This window comes from Acomys minous (assembly GCF_964271855.1).
Source record: "Acomys minous genome assembly, chromosome: 19".
Taxonomy (NCBI): domain Eukaryota; kingdom Metazoa; phylum Chordata; class Mammalia; order Rodentia; family Muridae; genus Acomys; species Acomys minous.
This window is the reverse complement of record NC_140499.1, coordinates 64,906,194-64,923,172: the sequence shown is the minus strand read 5'-3', so window position 1 is coordinate 64,923,172 and position 16,979 is coordinate 64,906,194. Positions and strand designations below refer to the sequence as shown.

General features: G+C 50.5%; 1 protein-coding gene across 1 annotated transcript; it reads right to left on the bottom strand.

The window, feature by feature from the left end:
• Positions 1-1,132: 1,132 nt before the first annotated feature.
• THEM5 (thioesterase superfamily member 5) lies at positions 1,133-6,096 on the bottom strand (the record flags this gene model as incomplete). The annotated part of the gene is given in 7 exon segments (XM_084768764.1): positions 1,133-1,417; positions 1,740-1,864; positions 2,355-2,465; positions 3,689-3,819; positions 4,752-4,829; positions 4,831-4,935; positions 5,971-6,096. Coding segments are annotated over 7 exon segments (726 nt in total). The 3' UTR covers positions 1,133-1,367.
• Positions 6,097-16,979: the final 10,883 nt, after the last annotated feature.

Sequence of the window (16,979 nt, the reverse complement as noted above, 5' to 3'; positions counted from 1 at the left end):
CACCGTGCTCTTTCACGCCACCGTGCTCTTTCACGCCACCGTGCTCTTTCACGCCACCGTGCATGCTCTTTCACGCCACCGTGCATGCTCTTTCACGCCACCGTGCTCTTTCACGCCACTGTACGTTGCTCTTGGAGTCCCCTCTGCTTGGAAGAGCATCACCTTCCCTCCTACCAGTTGGTGCCAGTTAACTTTCTTCTTGCAGGGCTGGTGACAGAACCCTGGTCTTGCCCATACGCTAGCTAAGCACCCTCCCACTGGGCTATGTTCCCCGCCCACCTGTCTGTCTGTCTGGGCACATGCAAGTCAGTGTATAGGCCCAAGTGTGCACGTATGGGGGCTGGGGAATCCATCACTGTCTCCCTTGATTTTGAGACAGAGTCTCTGGCTAAATCCGGAGCTCACTGTTTAGGCTAGGCTGGCTGGCCTGCAAGGCCCAGGACATGCCTGTCTTCATCCCATCCCAGCTGGCTTAAAGCCTTGTCGCCGCCCCCAATCATTGTTTTTCTATGGGCTCTGGAGATCTAAATTCAGGCATTCATGCAAGCGCTTTGCCCGGTGAGCCACCTCCCCAGCTCCCCTTGTTTTCAGACAAGGCTTCACTCTTGTCTTAAAACCTAGCATAAGGTAACCAGGAACTCAGGATCCTCCTGTTTCACCCTCCCTGGAGCTGGGATTTCTGGCATGTGTCACCCCAGTACTTAGCTTTTGAGTTTAATTCAGTTTAGGCAAGGCTTCCTCCCGATTATCTCCCTTGGTTCACAGAGTTAAATGGCTCTCTCTCTCTCTCTCTCTCTCTCTCTCTCTCTCTCTCTCTCTCTCTCTCTCTCCCTCCTCCTCCTCCTTTTTCTCTGTCTCTGTCTGCCTCTCCCTCCCTCCCTCCCTCCCTCCCTCCAGCAGTCAAGGCTCTTCTGGCTGGGGCCAGGAAATGCTGGGAAGATCTTGCTGTGGTGCCCTGTGCTCTGTCAGTGTGCCGGGGGCCTCATTCTGTGCCTGGCACTTGGCAGGAGCTCGGTAAGTCTTCCCTGTTGGCGATGTTGGGAGGAGGGCATTGGAAAGTTTGAAAAAAAAAAAAGATACGTTTTTAAATTTTATGTGTACAGGTGTTTGGTTTGCATGTAAGGCACCTCATACATGCCTGTTAATCTGTGGACGCCAGAAGAGGACACTGGGATCCCCTAGGACAGGAGTCACAGATGGTTGTGAGCCACCATGTTGGTACTGGGCATCAAAGGGCAGCTAGTGTGCTGGACTGCTGAGCCGTCTCTGGCCCACGGATGATTTTGATTCCAACTACAGACGGTTCTTGGGCTGATTATGGGGTGGCAGGCTGGGGCGTCATGGTCATCACTCCGCAGAAGGCGTAGTCATTGCTCCTGGGACAGCTCGTCTTCCAGCTGCAGCTGAAGGAAAACACCTGCAAGGCAAGAGTGAGCCGAGTGCCGAGAGCCAGGGCCAGCACCTCGTGGGTAGCAGCCGCTGAGGGCACGGGACGTTTGCCTCAGATCATCATCGAGCACCTGAAACTGCCCTGTGCTGCAGGCTGGGTGATCCTCGCTTAGGGAAACATTCTAGTTTTGTTTTCTTTTTCTTCATCCATGTCTCTAGCAAGTACCCAGCCCTGCACCTAAACGTGCTGGACCCCAGCCTGGGACTAGACCATTAGTACCGCCCCCAGCCTGGGACTAGACCATTAGTACTCGGGAGCGTAGGCCCAAGCTGAGGCTGAGGGTCTTTACCGGAGGACTTGGCATAGACGGTCAGCTTGTCTCTGCTCCAGGCGGTGCAGGACATGTAAAGCTTCTGGTCTTCAAGCTTTTCTGCTTGAACGTCCAGGACAGCCAGAGAGCCCACAGGGATCAAGCTGGAGGAAGAGACAGTTGAGTTCATCCTCCCCCTCCCCCCTTCGCTCCCACTTTGGCCCTCCCCACTCTTCTCACCTCACCCCTCCTCCAGACTCATACTCAGCCTTGGGCTCCCGGCTATTTGCTGGCTCCTGGTGCCTAATGGCAGAGGTTGCATTCTGGCCTGGGCTTTAGAGATATACTTGGCGTGGGTGGGGGGTGGGGTGGGGGGGAGTCAGGCAGGATCTGCACACTCAACTTGCGGGGCCTGCGCAATCCCACCATGAAACAGAACCCCGACATCAGCCATGACCCGCTTTACCCAGGGATCCACACTTACTTTTTTTTTTTTTTTTGGTTTTTCGAGACAGAGTCTCTCTGTGTAGCCCTGGCTGTCCTGGACTCACTTTGTAGACCAGGCTGGCTTCGAACTCACAGCGATCCACCTGCCTCTGCCTCCCGAGTGCTGGGATTAAAGGTGTGCGCCACCACGCCCGGCCCCACACTTACTTTTTAAACCTGATATTAAGACTTAGTGTGAATAGTCCTCCTCCGGCCAGGTAGGCAGTTTTGGAAAACGTCTCATCCATCATGGCTGCCAGGGACCCTCCGTGGGCAAACCTGGGGGTCAGGGTGGTAAGACTGGGGTGAGAGCCACTGGACAGACCCCTTCACAGGCCTTCCTCTCCTTCTTGTACAATGCCTCCGAGCTTTCCTTTTTCTCCAGAGCCCCCCAAAGATAGATCTTCTACCCCAGACAGCCAAGCAGGAACGGACACAGATGCTTCCCGCTTCAGAGGCATCTTACCGCCTGCCTGGCCTCCTAGTTCTACCACTCACTGCCTATATGTCCTTGAACAACCTACGGAACCATCGGAGCCTTCATTTTCTCACCAGGTATTGTGAGTAAAAAGAGTTACTATCTCACTGGTTAAGTTCCCTGCAAATCTCACCCACACTTCTGGGCACTTACCTCCATTGCTGTGAAGGGAAAATGAATCCATGCCAAAGGACTCCCAACCTCCCCTTGTCGCTTTGTGTTCCCTGGCCAGACAAATGGTCTAGTGGGAAGATGCTGATTCTGCAGAGTATGTCTTAGCCAACAAGGCAGTTCCTTCTCACACCCACTGCCTGGGACACAGCGGATATTAATCTCTGTATGCTCTCTGTCTGTTGACTGGGCTCAGGGTTGGACCATCTGTGCTACCTTTTTGTTATAGCTCCACATACCTCTGAGCGGAACTCCCCAATGTATCTCTCTACCCTGTCTCCCCCAGGGGATTTCTTTTTCAGAAGGGAAGGGATCCTGGCCTCTCAGAACTTTTCTTTCTGGAACATTCTGAGGCTTCAATAAGGGGGCTCTTCATACATGCGCAGTGGAGCCTGGACAAGCTAACCCAGATTGTCCTCTGGGACCTGACATTGGAAAGCTGAGACCCAGTTCCTTGCATCCCATTTTAGGTCTTTAGAGACTCCAGGGCCGAAGAAGAAGAAGGAGAAGGAGAAGGAGAAGGAGAAGAAGAAGAAGAAGAAGAAGAAGAAGAAGAAAAGAGAAAGAAAAAGAAAAAGAAAAAGAAAAAAAAAAGAGGCAGGCAGATCTCTGTAAGTTCAAGGCCAGCCTGGTCTACAAAGTGAGTCCAGAACAGCCAAGGCTACATAGAGAAACCCTGTCTAGAAAAACAACAAAACAAAACAAAACAAAACAAACAAACAAACAAAACCCAAACCAAACAAACCAAACCCCCCGAAAAACCAAAAAGGGACTCCAGGGCCCGATGGGTGCTGGACCCACCCTGCTGTGCCACGCCTGAGAAGTAGCCACCCCAGCTTGTCTGACGCCTTACCCTGGTGGCCCCTCCAGGTAGGGGCCTGGCTGGAAAAGACAGACTGACTTCTTCTCAGATGGGTGGAAAGAGATGACATATTCATAGCCTTGTCCTTCCATTTGGATGCATCTGGTAAAGATGCGCCAGTCCTGTTTGCTGGTGTGTGTGTGTGTGTGTGTGTGTGTGTGTGTGTGTGTGTGTGTGTGTGACAATTTGAAGGAGAAATACTTGAGGGCGTGGGGACCTGTCAGGGCGCAGCATTATGAGTTTAGCAAGAGCAAGGAGAGAGAACCAGAAGACAGCTGGGCTCTGCTGTCAGGGAGTTCATAGCTGAGCAGCAACTACATGTATGAGTGGAAAAGAAGACACGGACAGACAGATGGACATCCAGGGGCTGGGGTGAGGGGTGGGGGTGGGGCGGGGGAGGGCAGGGGCGGGCGGGGGCAAGGGTCAATCAGATCCACTGTGTCTTGCCGAGGCCTGCAGTGGGGGAAGGGAGGCCTAAAGACTTTTACAAGCCTGGGGTGGAAGGATTGGAGCGAGCTGCCTGGGTGTGCTCCCCTTCAGAGGGAAGCAAGGGAGCAGGCGGAGAGATGGTCCCCATCCATACCTGGGCCGCAGGAGACAGCGGAGAGATGGTCCCCATCCATACCTGGGCCGCAGGAGACAGCGGAGAGATGGTCCCCATCCATACCTGGGCCGCAGGAGACAGCAGGACGAGCCTCGCATCCGAGAACTGGGGGGTGAATTTCTTTTCTGAGTGTCTTAAGATTTCATAATAATTCTTGGGAAATTTCATACACGTATTTTGGTCACAGCCACCCTCTCCCCTTTGGAGGGAAATTCTTCTTGCTATGCAATCTTGGGTGGCTCTGCAGACCAGATTCACCGGCCTCTGCCTTCTGAGTGCTGGAATCTGTGTGTCACCGTGGCTAGCCTTCCAGAGAAAGGCAGCAGGCTGAGCTGACCGAGGGTTTCAGGTGGGGATACCTCTGTCTGTCTGTTTCTACACACACACACCCGCACCTGTGTGTGTGTGTGTGTGTGTGTGTGTGTGTGTGTTTCTCGCGTGCTCCTGGACTCTTTCAGACTTAAGCCCTTGGATATGTTCCCTGTTGGATTTGAAGGAGGGTAGTTTAACCCAGCTGCCTGACTTGGTTTCTCTCCAGAAATTCTTGGTACAGGCTCAGCATCTCTGGACACCAGCTGGCATTGCGAAGGGCAGAATCCTTCAAATCTGTCTTCTCTGGGCAGAATCTTGCAACCTAGGCAAGAAGAGTCATGGTGGCAAGAAAATGTCTTGGAAGGGACCGAGTGGTGATGGCGCACGCCTTTAATCCCTGCCCTTGGGAGGCAGAGGCAGGCGATCGCTGTGAGTTCGAGGCCAGCCTGGTCTACAGAGCGAGTCCAGGACAGCCAAGGCTACACAGAGAGACCCTGTCTTGAAAAACTAAACTAAAAAAAAAAAAAGAAAAAGAAAAAGAAAAATGTCTTGGAAGGTGGGCATGCTCTTGGGCTGTGGGACTGTCATTTAGCCTGTTTCTGGGTTTGGGTCTTTTCAGTTCTATCTGTTGGGTTATTAACCCCGAGGGAAAGAACTCATCTTCCTTGTAGGGGCTTTGGGAACCTCTGTGAATGAGAGGCCTGGTGGTGTTAAAGAGCAATGGGCTGGATGTCTAGGATGGGGATGGGGCTCGCCGGTCCAGGCAAGCTGTGCAGGGCAGCGTTATTACTGAGCCCTTCCTTGAAATGGAGAACTGCTACTGAACAGGTGCGGAAACTGGGGAGAGCGCTAGATACCGTTTTCCTGAGGGGTCTTCCCATAGTTGGTGAGAGATATTAATTAACTTCTCACTTACAGGGGCTGGTCAGCTTAGGGCCTGCCTGCCTGGCAGCTCCTTTGAAATACTTTCAGGAAGTATAATATCATGGCTGGGAGTGGGGGGGGGGTCAGGGTCAATGCATTTATCTGCCAGATGTCATCTATTAGTCACTTCTGTGGGGAATAAGCAAGCTGATTGCCAAGCCCACAGACGGGGTCCTTTGTCTGGGATTCTCAGCTGTTTCAGTGTGAACTCTTTATAATAGATTTGCCAGTAGCCTCACAGGATTTGGACCAGGATTGTCCTAATGGGTTTAGTTCGGGATACGGCTTATGCAGTAAGTGCCCCAAAGCATTTTCCCGTTGCCAAGCCAAACAGCTCTGTTATCATCCCGCATATAAGACAGGATGATTTAGGGCTCTCAAGCCCTAGGCCCTTAGAGAGGAAGGGAGCTCACCTGACCGCCTGGGAACTCACCAGGGAATCCGTGGAGGCTCCAAACGCCTTCGAGGCCTGCTGGAGTCCGGGCAGGATATGGGGGTTCCTGGGGAGGGCTTTGTGGAGACCAAGTGTTGCCACCCGCTGGAAGCCTGTCCTCCTCATGGCTGAGTGTCAGGATCCCGGCTTTGCTCGGATAAACGGATAAACGTGGCTGACTCCGGAGGAGGAGGAGGAGGAGGAGGAGGAGGACGGACCAATGAGCGAGCACCAGGCAGCCTTACTTGGATTATCATGACCCCACCTCTCAGCAGGCACCCCTAATGCTGGCTTTTGGCTGAAGAGAGGGTGACTGTGCAAGACTGGGCTGGGCTGCTGCAACACTCATCATCGGTGCTTGGGGTCTTTCTCTGGTCCCAGGGCCCTGCCCAGTGCCGGGAGGGGGGCAGGTGGGGGAGGGGAAGATGCCACTTGAGCCTGAATGGGCAGGAGAAAGGGCCTGTACACAAACAAGTAGAGTGGGGAGCCCAGCACCTCAGAGCGCCACCCTAGGGGTTCTGGGGGTACAAGTGAAGAGACTTTCCGGATCACAGTGGTCTTGTTGGAATCGTGAGAAGATTGCTGCATTAGCTACTGACCTTCCCTGCCTACAGATACTGACAAGTACCTGACGGAGAGCACTGGCTGTGACTCTCTAGTTGATAGACTCCCCAGCGCCCAGATTTCTCACTTGAGGGGGGGATCTGCAGGCTCCAGGACATCACAAGGCTATGGGTGACCCCGAATCCTGCCTCCCATCCTCCTTCCCTCAGGTCTGCTGCGAAATCTGAGAACCTGGCTGTCATCTCCTGCGAATGTTGCCTCTGTTTCTTAATAATTAAACTTTATTATACAACCCAACTAGCTTACACAAGAGGGAGAAGAGGTTAAAGGGAAAAAAGACTGAACCTTTCTGTATCAGTTCCACGGGACGGGTCCCTAGGTGTCTCTGGCCTGCGCACTGGGCCAGCCTGTTCGCTGATCCTCTTCCTGATTCACCTGCTGCTCCTCTCTGTCTTCTCAGTCTGTTTGTCTGTCTGTCACGTACAAGTGGTGGTCTCACTCTCCCATTGAGGGTCGATTAGAAACACAGTAGTCCAGGTGGAGTCCCCAGGTCTGTTTTCTGAATTCCAGGCCCAAGATGGCTCCACCCGGTCTATCTCAAGGTTAACCTCAGGGAGTATCCATGATGTGTCCAAGGACAAAGCCCGCCAGGACTGCTTTCACCTGTGACAAAGCTTACAATCCTTCCCACATGCAAACACCTCTTATACCTCAGAGACCCGAGGGAGGGATCCCCACTTCTGCCATTCTACTTCTGGTTTTTCTTGTTGTTGTTTATTTTTTCTTTCTTTGTTTTTTGAGCCAGGGTCTCTCTGTGTAGCCTTGGCTGTCCTGGACTCTCTTTGTGGACCAAGCTGGCCTCGAACTCACAGTGATCCACTTGCCTCTGCCTCCCGAGTGCTGGGATTACAGGCATGTGCCACCACGCCCGGCCTATTCTACTTCTGAGCAGAGCCTGCCAGACTGTCTGGCCCTGAACTCTCCTCAGAGCCTCTGCCACCTCTGTGTCTGTCAGTCTGTCCATGACAAATAACCCTTCTGCTGTAAACTCCCAGCCATCTGTCTCATTGCTCCTCTTGAACCCGGCATCTAAAAACCAAGACAGCTGGGTGTGGTGGCTAATTGCAGCACGAGAGAGAGAGAGAGAGAGAGAGAGAGAGAGAGAGAGAGAGAGAGGCATTCAGATCACTGTGAGTTCAAGGCCAGCCTGGTCTACAGAGTGCGTGCTGGACAGCCAGGACTTACATTATGCTTAATATAAGAAATAAGACAGAAGGTTCCAGGCAGCAGATATTAGAATATATGAGGCTCATTAAAGGAGCACGTGGAGAAAAGGAAAGGGGGAGGGGAGAGAGAGAGAGAGAGAGAGAGAGAGAGAGAGAGAGAGAGAGAGAGAGAGGTGTGTGTAAGAGAGGGAGGGGCAAGGTAGGTCTGTCCATGGCAGGTAGGCAATGGCATCATAGGTAGGCAGACTGAAGCAGAATTCTAACAAGGACTACACAGAGAAACTCTGAAAACCCGGGGGTTGGGGTTGGGGATGGGGGTTGGGGGGGGCAGAACAGTACAAAGATAGGGTAAAGGCAATGATATTTTGGCTGGTTCTGAAAGGTCCAAGTGATTTATTATGATGGTAAAATTTATTATTATCTCATTATCAACCAGTGCCGTTTAGTCAGCCACACAAAATACCAACCACAGAGAAAATGGGTTTCAAGAAAGAGTTTGCTTGGATGGATCCCACGGGATTTAATGCTTACCCTGATGGATTTGGTTTACTATCTGAAACGAAGAAGACTTGCACCTCAGAACGCCACCTTCCCACATTCAACTTTTCTGTTTCTGTCTGCCGCTACACACGTGCTGTGAATGCTTTCTGTAAAACGGGGCCCTTCCTAGTAAGGGCTTTGAGGGCAGCTGCCCAGGGCGGTAGAGGGGTGCTTGACTAATGCCTCAAATGGATTTCCTTACCTTAGACACCCTGGTTCAGACCCTTCTCCATCTGTAAGAGTTTAGTTTCAAGAAAAACAAAGGACACTCATGCCAGAGTAAAGAAAGCCTCCACCAGCCGGGAGTGGTGGCGCACGCCTTTAACCCCAGCACTCGGGAGGCAGAGGCAGGCGGATTGCTGGGAGTTCGAGGCCAGCCTGGCTTACAAAGGGAAGCTAGGACAGCCAAGGCTAACACAGAGAGACTCTGTCTCAAAACAGCAAAAAAAAAAAAAAAAAAAAAAAAGGAAGAAAAAAGAAAAGAAAGCTTCCGCCTTGACCTGAGCTCTCTGGCAAAGCAAGTAGAAGAGTGAAGTCAGCGTGTGTGTGTGTGGGGTTTGACACAGCTGAAAACGTCCCTCAAATTCTGATTAAGATTTTGGTTTGTTCCCAAAGATGACTTGAGTTCTGTGACTTTCTTTGCTGATTAATGACCTGTCCCTACAAGCACATCCTGGGCCTGGTGTTCTGGAGAGGACCCAGCAGTGGTACTCTGAGGCATACTTAATGATCTTCTCTGGAGTCAGGGAGAAAGCAACAGCGACCACAAAGTCTGATTTGTAGAATTTAGCCAATTTCCATGGTGCAAAAACTCCCTCCATGGCTGATTTTAGGTCACTGTCCTGACCTCACAGCTAGACAGACAGCAACGTGCACAGTGAGTTTTGGTGGGAACTGTCTGTTGCCGGCTGCGGGCTAAGTGATGTTCCGGGGCTGGGACGCGGGCTGAGTGGTGTTCGTGGGCTGGGACGCGGGCTGAGTGGTGTTCGTGGGCTGGGACGCGGGCTGAGTGGTGTTCGTGGGCTGGGACGCGGGCTGAGTGGTCTGGGACGCGGGCTGAGTGGTGTTCGTGGTCTGGGACGCGGGCTGAGTGGTCTGGGACGCGGGCTGAGTGGTGTTCGTGGGCTGGGACGCGGGCTGAGTGGTCTGGGACGCGGGCTGAGTGGTGTTCGTGGTCTGGGACGCGGGCTGAGTGGTGTTCGTGGTCTGGGACGCAGGCTGAGTGGTGTTCGTGGGCTGGAACAAAGTGAAACAGCTGTATTGGTCAAGGGCTCAGAGGTTCAGCAGATTACTCTTTGCCCAAGGTCTGAGCTCACTCCCACGTCGTTAGTATGTTTTGGATTCTTGCCTTTTCAGGGACGACCAACAGCAAGGACCTACTCTCCTCAGCCTATCCATTTAAAAAATACTTTTGTTTTATGTGCGTTTTGTGTGTTTTGCCTGCATGCATGTTTGTGAGGGCGTCAGATTGCCTGGAACTGGGGTTACAGACAGTAGTGAGCTGCCATTTAAGTGCAGGGAATTGAACCTGGGTCCTCTGGAAGAGCAGCCTGCCAGGGGCCTTTCCCATCACGAAGAGGAGAGTGAAGGGCCTTTGCCAGCGCTCTTAACCGCCGAGCCAGTCACCTCTGGAGCGACACTCCCAACCCAGACACCAGCCCTGCGTTCAGACCCCCACTGAGTGTGTGTTCCTGAAGTCTTCTGATGAGGCACCTGGTAAGGGTCTGGAGTGACCGACTCTCCCCTCAGCCTATGGCCGGCTCCCGTGCACACGCCGAGACTGGCCCACTCTTACCTGAGCTGTGGGTCTGACGCCAGCTGGGCCAGAGTAGTTGTGCATGATAAAGCTGGTGGGCTCCCACAGGTGCTGAAAAGGGGCCACAGTGGGCCAGCTCCCCTCAGGAGATATGACTACATACTGGAGACCCCAGATATCCATTCTGTGACTTTTTGTTTTGTTTTGTTTTTTTGTTTTTTTCGAGACAGGGTCTCTCTGTGTAGCCTTGGCTGTCCTAGACTCACTTTGTAGACCAGGCTGGCATTGAACTCACAGTGATCCGCCTGCCTCTACCTCCCGAGTGCTGGGATTAAAGGCGTGTGCCACCATGCCCGGCTCATTCTGTGACTTTTAAAAGAACACTTTGACCAGAGCCTTTCATCTCTGGCTCAGGGTCTGGTTGCTTGCTCCCATTAAGATAAGATGTGGAATATGGACTCCATTATGGTTCGGGCCCAGACCTTCCTCAGGGTACTATCAGAATGTATGGAAAGGGTTAAATCGCTTTTAGGAAATGCACTCAGTGATTGAGTGGGGAGATACCTTACAGTTCCACTTTTTTGTTTTTGTTTTTTTCTAGTTGCATCCTTCTGGCACCAGGGGTTAGGCAGTATCTTTTCTAAATTTGTGAAACGCTCAAAGGTTAGCACAATGTCCTCTGTCTGACAAGATGTTTCCATCATGGCGCAGACCTCTGGGGACCGGTCACTGGCCATTCCAAGAACATGCCAACTGTAACCCAGTAGCTAAGGGCAACCAAAGCAAAGCAAGACACCCACACGGGCAGGAAAAGATCGCTTTGTTTGAGCAGAGCTGAGCTTGAGGCTGTGAGTAGGAGGCCCGACCTCATCTATCTCTCTGCCATCTACAGTCACCCTCCAGGAGGCGCACCTCCCTCCCTCTGCCGCAGCTCTGTGGGGCGGCTGAGCCTCTTCCTGATTCAAGATCTTGGCAGCTTGCACTGCCTGCCTAGCCTGGAGCTAAGGAGGAGGGGCTGAGGAGGAGAAAGACTGCTCCTACCTGCTCCTACCCGCCACGCCCACTGCACCTACCACACCCGCGTCAGCGCTGAATCCCTCGGACACTGTAAAAGGAGATTATTAGAATAATAGAAATAAGTGAACCCAATTTAAAAGCTTAATTTTAAACTCGGCTTAATTTTCGAACCTTGTAAATTGCATCCTTTCAGGATCATGCATATGGCCATCGTGAAGTCACCTAAGAGTGTCTCTCTCGCTAGTGCTGCAGCGCCACAGGCTCGAAAGTTCGCGTGCGCAGTCCCCAGCTAGTGGAAGTGCGTGTAGGAAGTGTGGCCTTGTGGGAGGGGTGTGTTATTGGGGGTGGGTTTGGGGTTCCAGTGTCCCTCTCTGCCTGCGGATCAGGATGTAAAGCTCTCAGCTGTTGCTCCAGCGCCACGCCTGTCTGTCTCCCGCCGTGACGGTCGTGGACTGACCCTCCGAAACCGTAAGGAATCCCCCAGTGAAACGCTCTCTAAGAGCTGCCTTGGTCATGGTGTCGCTTCACGGCAGTAGAACAGTGACTGAGACAAATGCCACACTTAAAGTCTAAAATATATACTCTCCCTTATCATCTTTTTGAATTTAAAGATGATAAAATTGATTTATTGTTTAAAAAAAAAAAAGGTCAAGAGAAACCAGTTAAACTTTTACCCTCATGCTGCCTACTACAGTCAGGAAGCCCTGGACACTTTTTACATCAGGAAGCAGGCCGTAAGAAAGACTACGTTGAGATGTGGTCCAAGTTCAGGGCGCTCAGATCTCATGCGCAAAGAGTTTGATAAGGTCAAAGCACCGAGCAGTGCCAGGGGCTGCTAGACACTGAGGTCTAACCAGACACATGTCTCTGAGGGAGAAGGAAACCGTCACTGTCTTTCTTTGTGGGTGAACCCGAGTGGCTGAAATTCTAGGAGCAAATCCTTTAATGGTAGCGAGGTATGAGGTAAGTTTTCATCGAAGAGAAAGAATGTATAAAAGCTTTTCTGCTGAGATTTCTGCCTTAGCCAGGGCGACTGTTGCTATGATGAAACAGTATGGCCAGAGCACGTTGGGGAGGAAGAGGCAGCTTACAATTCCACATTATTACCCGCCTCTGAAGGACATTAGGACGGGAACTCAAACAGGTAAGGAACCTGGAGGCCGGAGCTGATCCAGAGGCCACGGAGGGATGCTGCTTACTAGCTTGCTCTCCATGGCTTCCTCATTCTGCATTTTTATAGAGTCCTGGACCACCAGCTCAGGGGTGGTACCACCCGCAATAAACAGATCCCTCCGCCATCCACTACTAATTAAGAAAATGCCCTGCAGGCTTACCTAAGCCCAGTTTCATGGAGGCATCTTCTCAGCTGAGGCCCCTCCTCTCCGATGACTCTAGGTTGTGTCAAGCTGGCATAAAACCAGCCAGCCCAGACCCACTAACTCTTCACAGTCCATGCCTGCCTTCCCACCCTCCCCCTGCACTGGAACTAGTCTGCTCACACAGAGGGGGCAGCTTTTTACTCTGTGGCTCACTGGCAAGGTATAGGCACCGTTAAGCGGCCCTGTTGTCTCTACATGCACCATGTATTGTTTCTATCATTTATCTGCTTAATTTTGACTTTGAGTAGAATTTCATTACTGTTATAAAGTCATTGTATCTTCCCAGGGACCATTTTCCCCAGACTTAATTTGAATGTGAATCCTCAGCTAGTGTCTTATGTTTTTGGTTGTGAGCCTAGCCTTTAACAGCTGAGCCATCTCTCCAGCCCCAGCTCGTTTCTTAATGATTGGGAGAAAAAAAAAGAAGCGATAGCTGTGGATGACTGACCTAGGCATCATTATACATATTACACGGATGGCATTTTTAAAAATTTGGTTTTTCAAGACCAAGTTTCTCTGTGTGTAGCCCTGGCTGTCCTGGACTCCCTTTGTAGACCAGGCTGGCCTCGAACTCACAGAGATCCTCCTGCCTCTGCCTCCTTAGTGCTGGGATTAAAGGTGTGCGCCATCATACCTGGCTCAAATACTTAGATTTCTAATTGAAAACAAAACAAAACAAAACAAAACACCCCTGTGTCCCTAAACTAAGGCTTTTCATGAACAGTTTTGCCATGAAAAGTCTGCTATAAACCCTTGAAAATAAGGAATTCTTCTAGAAGCATTCAGAGATCTTTAGTGTTTAGAATTCCGCAAGGTCACTGGCTAGAAGTGGTTAGACCAGTAACTGCATAGGGATGCTGGAGTCGGGTGGAGAATGGCACGAGGTCACAGGATTGCTACTGGAGTGGTAAACGCGTAGAGAGTGATGGCGGCTGAGCTTAGCGGAGAAGCACAGGTGAGCACGACTTCGTCTCTATAAGGAAATAGGTTACTAGAGGAGTAGAGACGGCTCCAGGAATAATAGTGGTTTCTAAAGAGATTTTTTTTTGAGGCAGGGTTTCTCTGTGTAGCCCTGGCTGTCCTGAAACAAGCTCTGTAGACCAGGCTGGCCTTGAACTCAGAGATCTGCCTGCCTCTGTCTCCTGAGTGCTGGGATTAAAGGTTTGTGCTATTCGAAGAGGATTCCCCTGCCCCTTTCTCTATATATTTAAATTTATTCACCTTACGTCCCAATCATAGCTCCCTCCCTCCTCTCCTCCTGTCCTGCTGTGGCCCCCCCCCCCCCCCCCCCCCGTCTATGTGCCTCCTCTAGTCCTCAGAGACGGGGAGCCCTTCTCCCCTATTAACTGACCCCAGCCTACCAGGTCTCATCAGGGCTGCCTGCACCCTCTTCCTCTGTGGCCTGGCAAGGCACCCACCAAGGGGAAGTGATCAAAGGGCATGCAACTAAGTCCACAGCAGGCATTTAAAAAAGGGACAACATGAGCATGAATGACTGTTCTGTATAAGCTATGCGGTGACAGCCGGTCACGAACTACAGTGGCACCAGCTGACACCACACCCTTATATTAACAAACCAGCGTTCCAGAGGCTTGTAATCACTGAATTAACTTCTTCTAAAAAAAGTATTTTATTTTAAAGATCTATTTATTTTTATTTTATGTGCATGAGATTTTACCTGCGTGTCTGCCTGAGCACCACATGCATGAAGTGCCCGCAGAGGCCAGCGGAGGGCACTGGAGCCCCTGACGCTGGAGCTACAGGCAGTTGGGAGCTGATCAAACTGTTCTTTGTAAGAACAGCCATGCTCTAACCCACTAGCCACCTCTCCAGCCCCGGCTCCCTTTTTAATTCTTCTTTCTGTGAGTGCAGTCCCATCCAGCCTGGTGAACTAAGCACTAAACACCACCCCTCACCTTCCAAGTCCATAAGAACAGGCCACACCCTTCTTCTGTTGTCTTTCAGTCACTGATAATGACAGGGACCCGAACCTCCATGTGTGTGTGTGTGTGTGTGTGTGTGTGTGTGTGTGTGTGTGTGTGTATGGTCTCTGCAAATGCCATGGCCAGCAAAGGGTGATCTGTGAGAGGCAAGAGGGAAATCCGATTTGATATGCCTCAGTAGCTGTGTTGGTTCAAACTTTTGAGATTCTGACACAGCGAATTTATTTTATGCATGAGTTTGTTTTATGCGTACTTAAGCACAGCACAATTTAGAATAAAGTTTCCTGGTGATAATGAACTCAGTCCCGTGTGCACAACAAAGGTTATGTATGACACGACGCCGACATCAAAATGCTTATAAAGCACAAGTGACATTGTCCATAAAGAGAGGTTCTATAGGAAGCAGGCTCGAGGCCAGCAAGCTGGTGATAATGGTGGAGTGGAGGAAGGACAGAGCCACAGATGACTGAGCTAAACAAATTCAGGATAAAGGTCTGGGGGAGACTGTCTGGGCTGGCCTACACATCGGGCAGAGGTGTTACTAGATTATTAACCTTGTCCCAGAGGAAGAGGATGGAGGCAGCACAGATGAGACTTGATAGGCTGAGGTCAGATGTTAGGGGAGGAGGGCTCCCCTTTCTGAGGACTAGGGGAGGGAGGGAGAGGGGAGGAGGGAGGGTACAATTGGGCTGTAAAGAATTCAAACTGCAGACCAAGAAGGTAACTTACATTGTAATCTCACTCCACGGGAACAGCTCTGAGACTGGCTGAGACATGAATGTCTGTGCAGAGACAAAGCTTCCTGTTGGTCACAGAACCCCTGTGGTTTATTATAGGTGCCATTCTTCGTATGGCATGAATGAAGATTTGCAGATGTCTTTCTTCTGCCCACACAGAGCAGAGAACCAGCCCCAATTGTTCTGTGCGTCACTCACACCTTCCACATTTATAATTTTAGGATGGAATAATGTTTGTGAGAAATTATATGTTTTCAGAACAAAAGAACTGGACACTGACGCTGGATCAGACCTGACAGGATTCATTCCTCTCAGCATGCTGGACACTGACATCCTGCATCCTTCATGTCCCAGCACCAAGGGCTTCAGGTGCTGTTCCTCATCAGAACAGGACAGCTCCCAGGACAGCTTTGAAGAAAGCTTCCAATCTCAATTGGTCCAGCATTTCAGACTGTCCTACACAGGACTCTAATTAAGCCTAGAATTTCTCAACATTCAGAAACTGGAGCACAAATGCTATTCCTAGCTTGTTTAACCATTTTCCCCAATTTTATTTGAGCTCTTACAAAAGTATTATTTGTCCCAAGTCAGCTGGAAGAAACCTTAAGAGAATGACACCCATTTCCTTTAAGTGGGGGGGGGGGTTAGGTAGGCTGGTGGTTGCTTTCTTGGCCTATGGATGTTTATTTTCATTGGGATTTGGTTATAAATTACTACTGGTCTTGCTCAAAGAGAAAACGAGGTTGGACTCAGGGATGTCTCTCTTTTCCTCTATCTTTCTTTCTTAGGTTTGGAGATGGGGTTGAAAAGAAAGAAGGGGGAATACAGAAATGAAAAAAGTAGATTATTGAATCTACTCCTCAACTTAAGGCCTTAGTTGTTACTTACAAGCTTATTTTTAATTCATTGGTATATAATTTTGTATATTGATGCAAAATAAGTTTAACTTTGATACACCGGTATAGAATTCAAATTTAATATTATTCTTCATACACTATATATATACATCATATACACACATAGATAAGTATACACACACACACACACACACACACACACACACACTAATAGTTAGCTTTCTTATACAACCAAGAACCAACTGCCTGGGGAATCACACTGTTCACAGTGGGCTGGGCTCTCCTACATTAACTAACCATCAAAACAACCGTTCACAGACATGCCCACAGGCCAGTGATCTAGGCAGTCCTTAATTGAGATCCTTTCTGAGGTGACTGGATTCTGTGTCAAGTAGACAAAGCTAACTAGGACAAAGCTACACCACTAAAGAAGAGTCTTCCAGCAACTGTTAACTTCTACATCCTTGGAGAGGAGAGGGGGTTTTTGTGCATTTTATGCTATGTTTAGGCGCCACTTGTGAGCTCCTGAGGGTCTTTAAAGAGAAAGTTGCATTTATTTTATGTCTATGGGTGCTTTGCCTGGATGTATGTCTGTGTACCACGTGTTTGCCTGTTGCCATGGAGACCAGAAGATAACTCCCTGGAACTGGAGTTACAGACAATTGTGGGTGGCCATGGGGATGCTGGGAATTGAACCCAGGTCTCCTGGAAGAAGAGCCAGTGGTTTTTGTTTGTTTGTTTGTTTTGGTTTTTTTGAGACAGGGTTTCTCTGTGTAGCCTTGACTGTCCTGGACTCACTTTTGTAGACCAGGTTGGCCTTGAACTCACAACTCACAGTGATCCACCTGCCTCTGCCTCCTGAGTGCTGGGATTAAAGGTGTGCGCCACCACGCCCAGCCTGAGCCAGTGCTCTTAACCACAGGGCCATCTCTGCAGCGCTGCCCACTGTGTGCCACTTCCTACACCCCGTGTGCTCCGTCCCCCACTGTG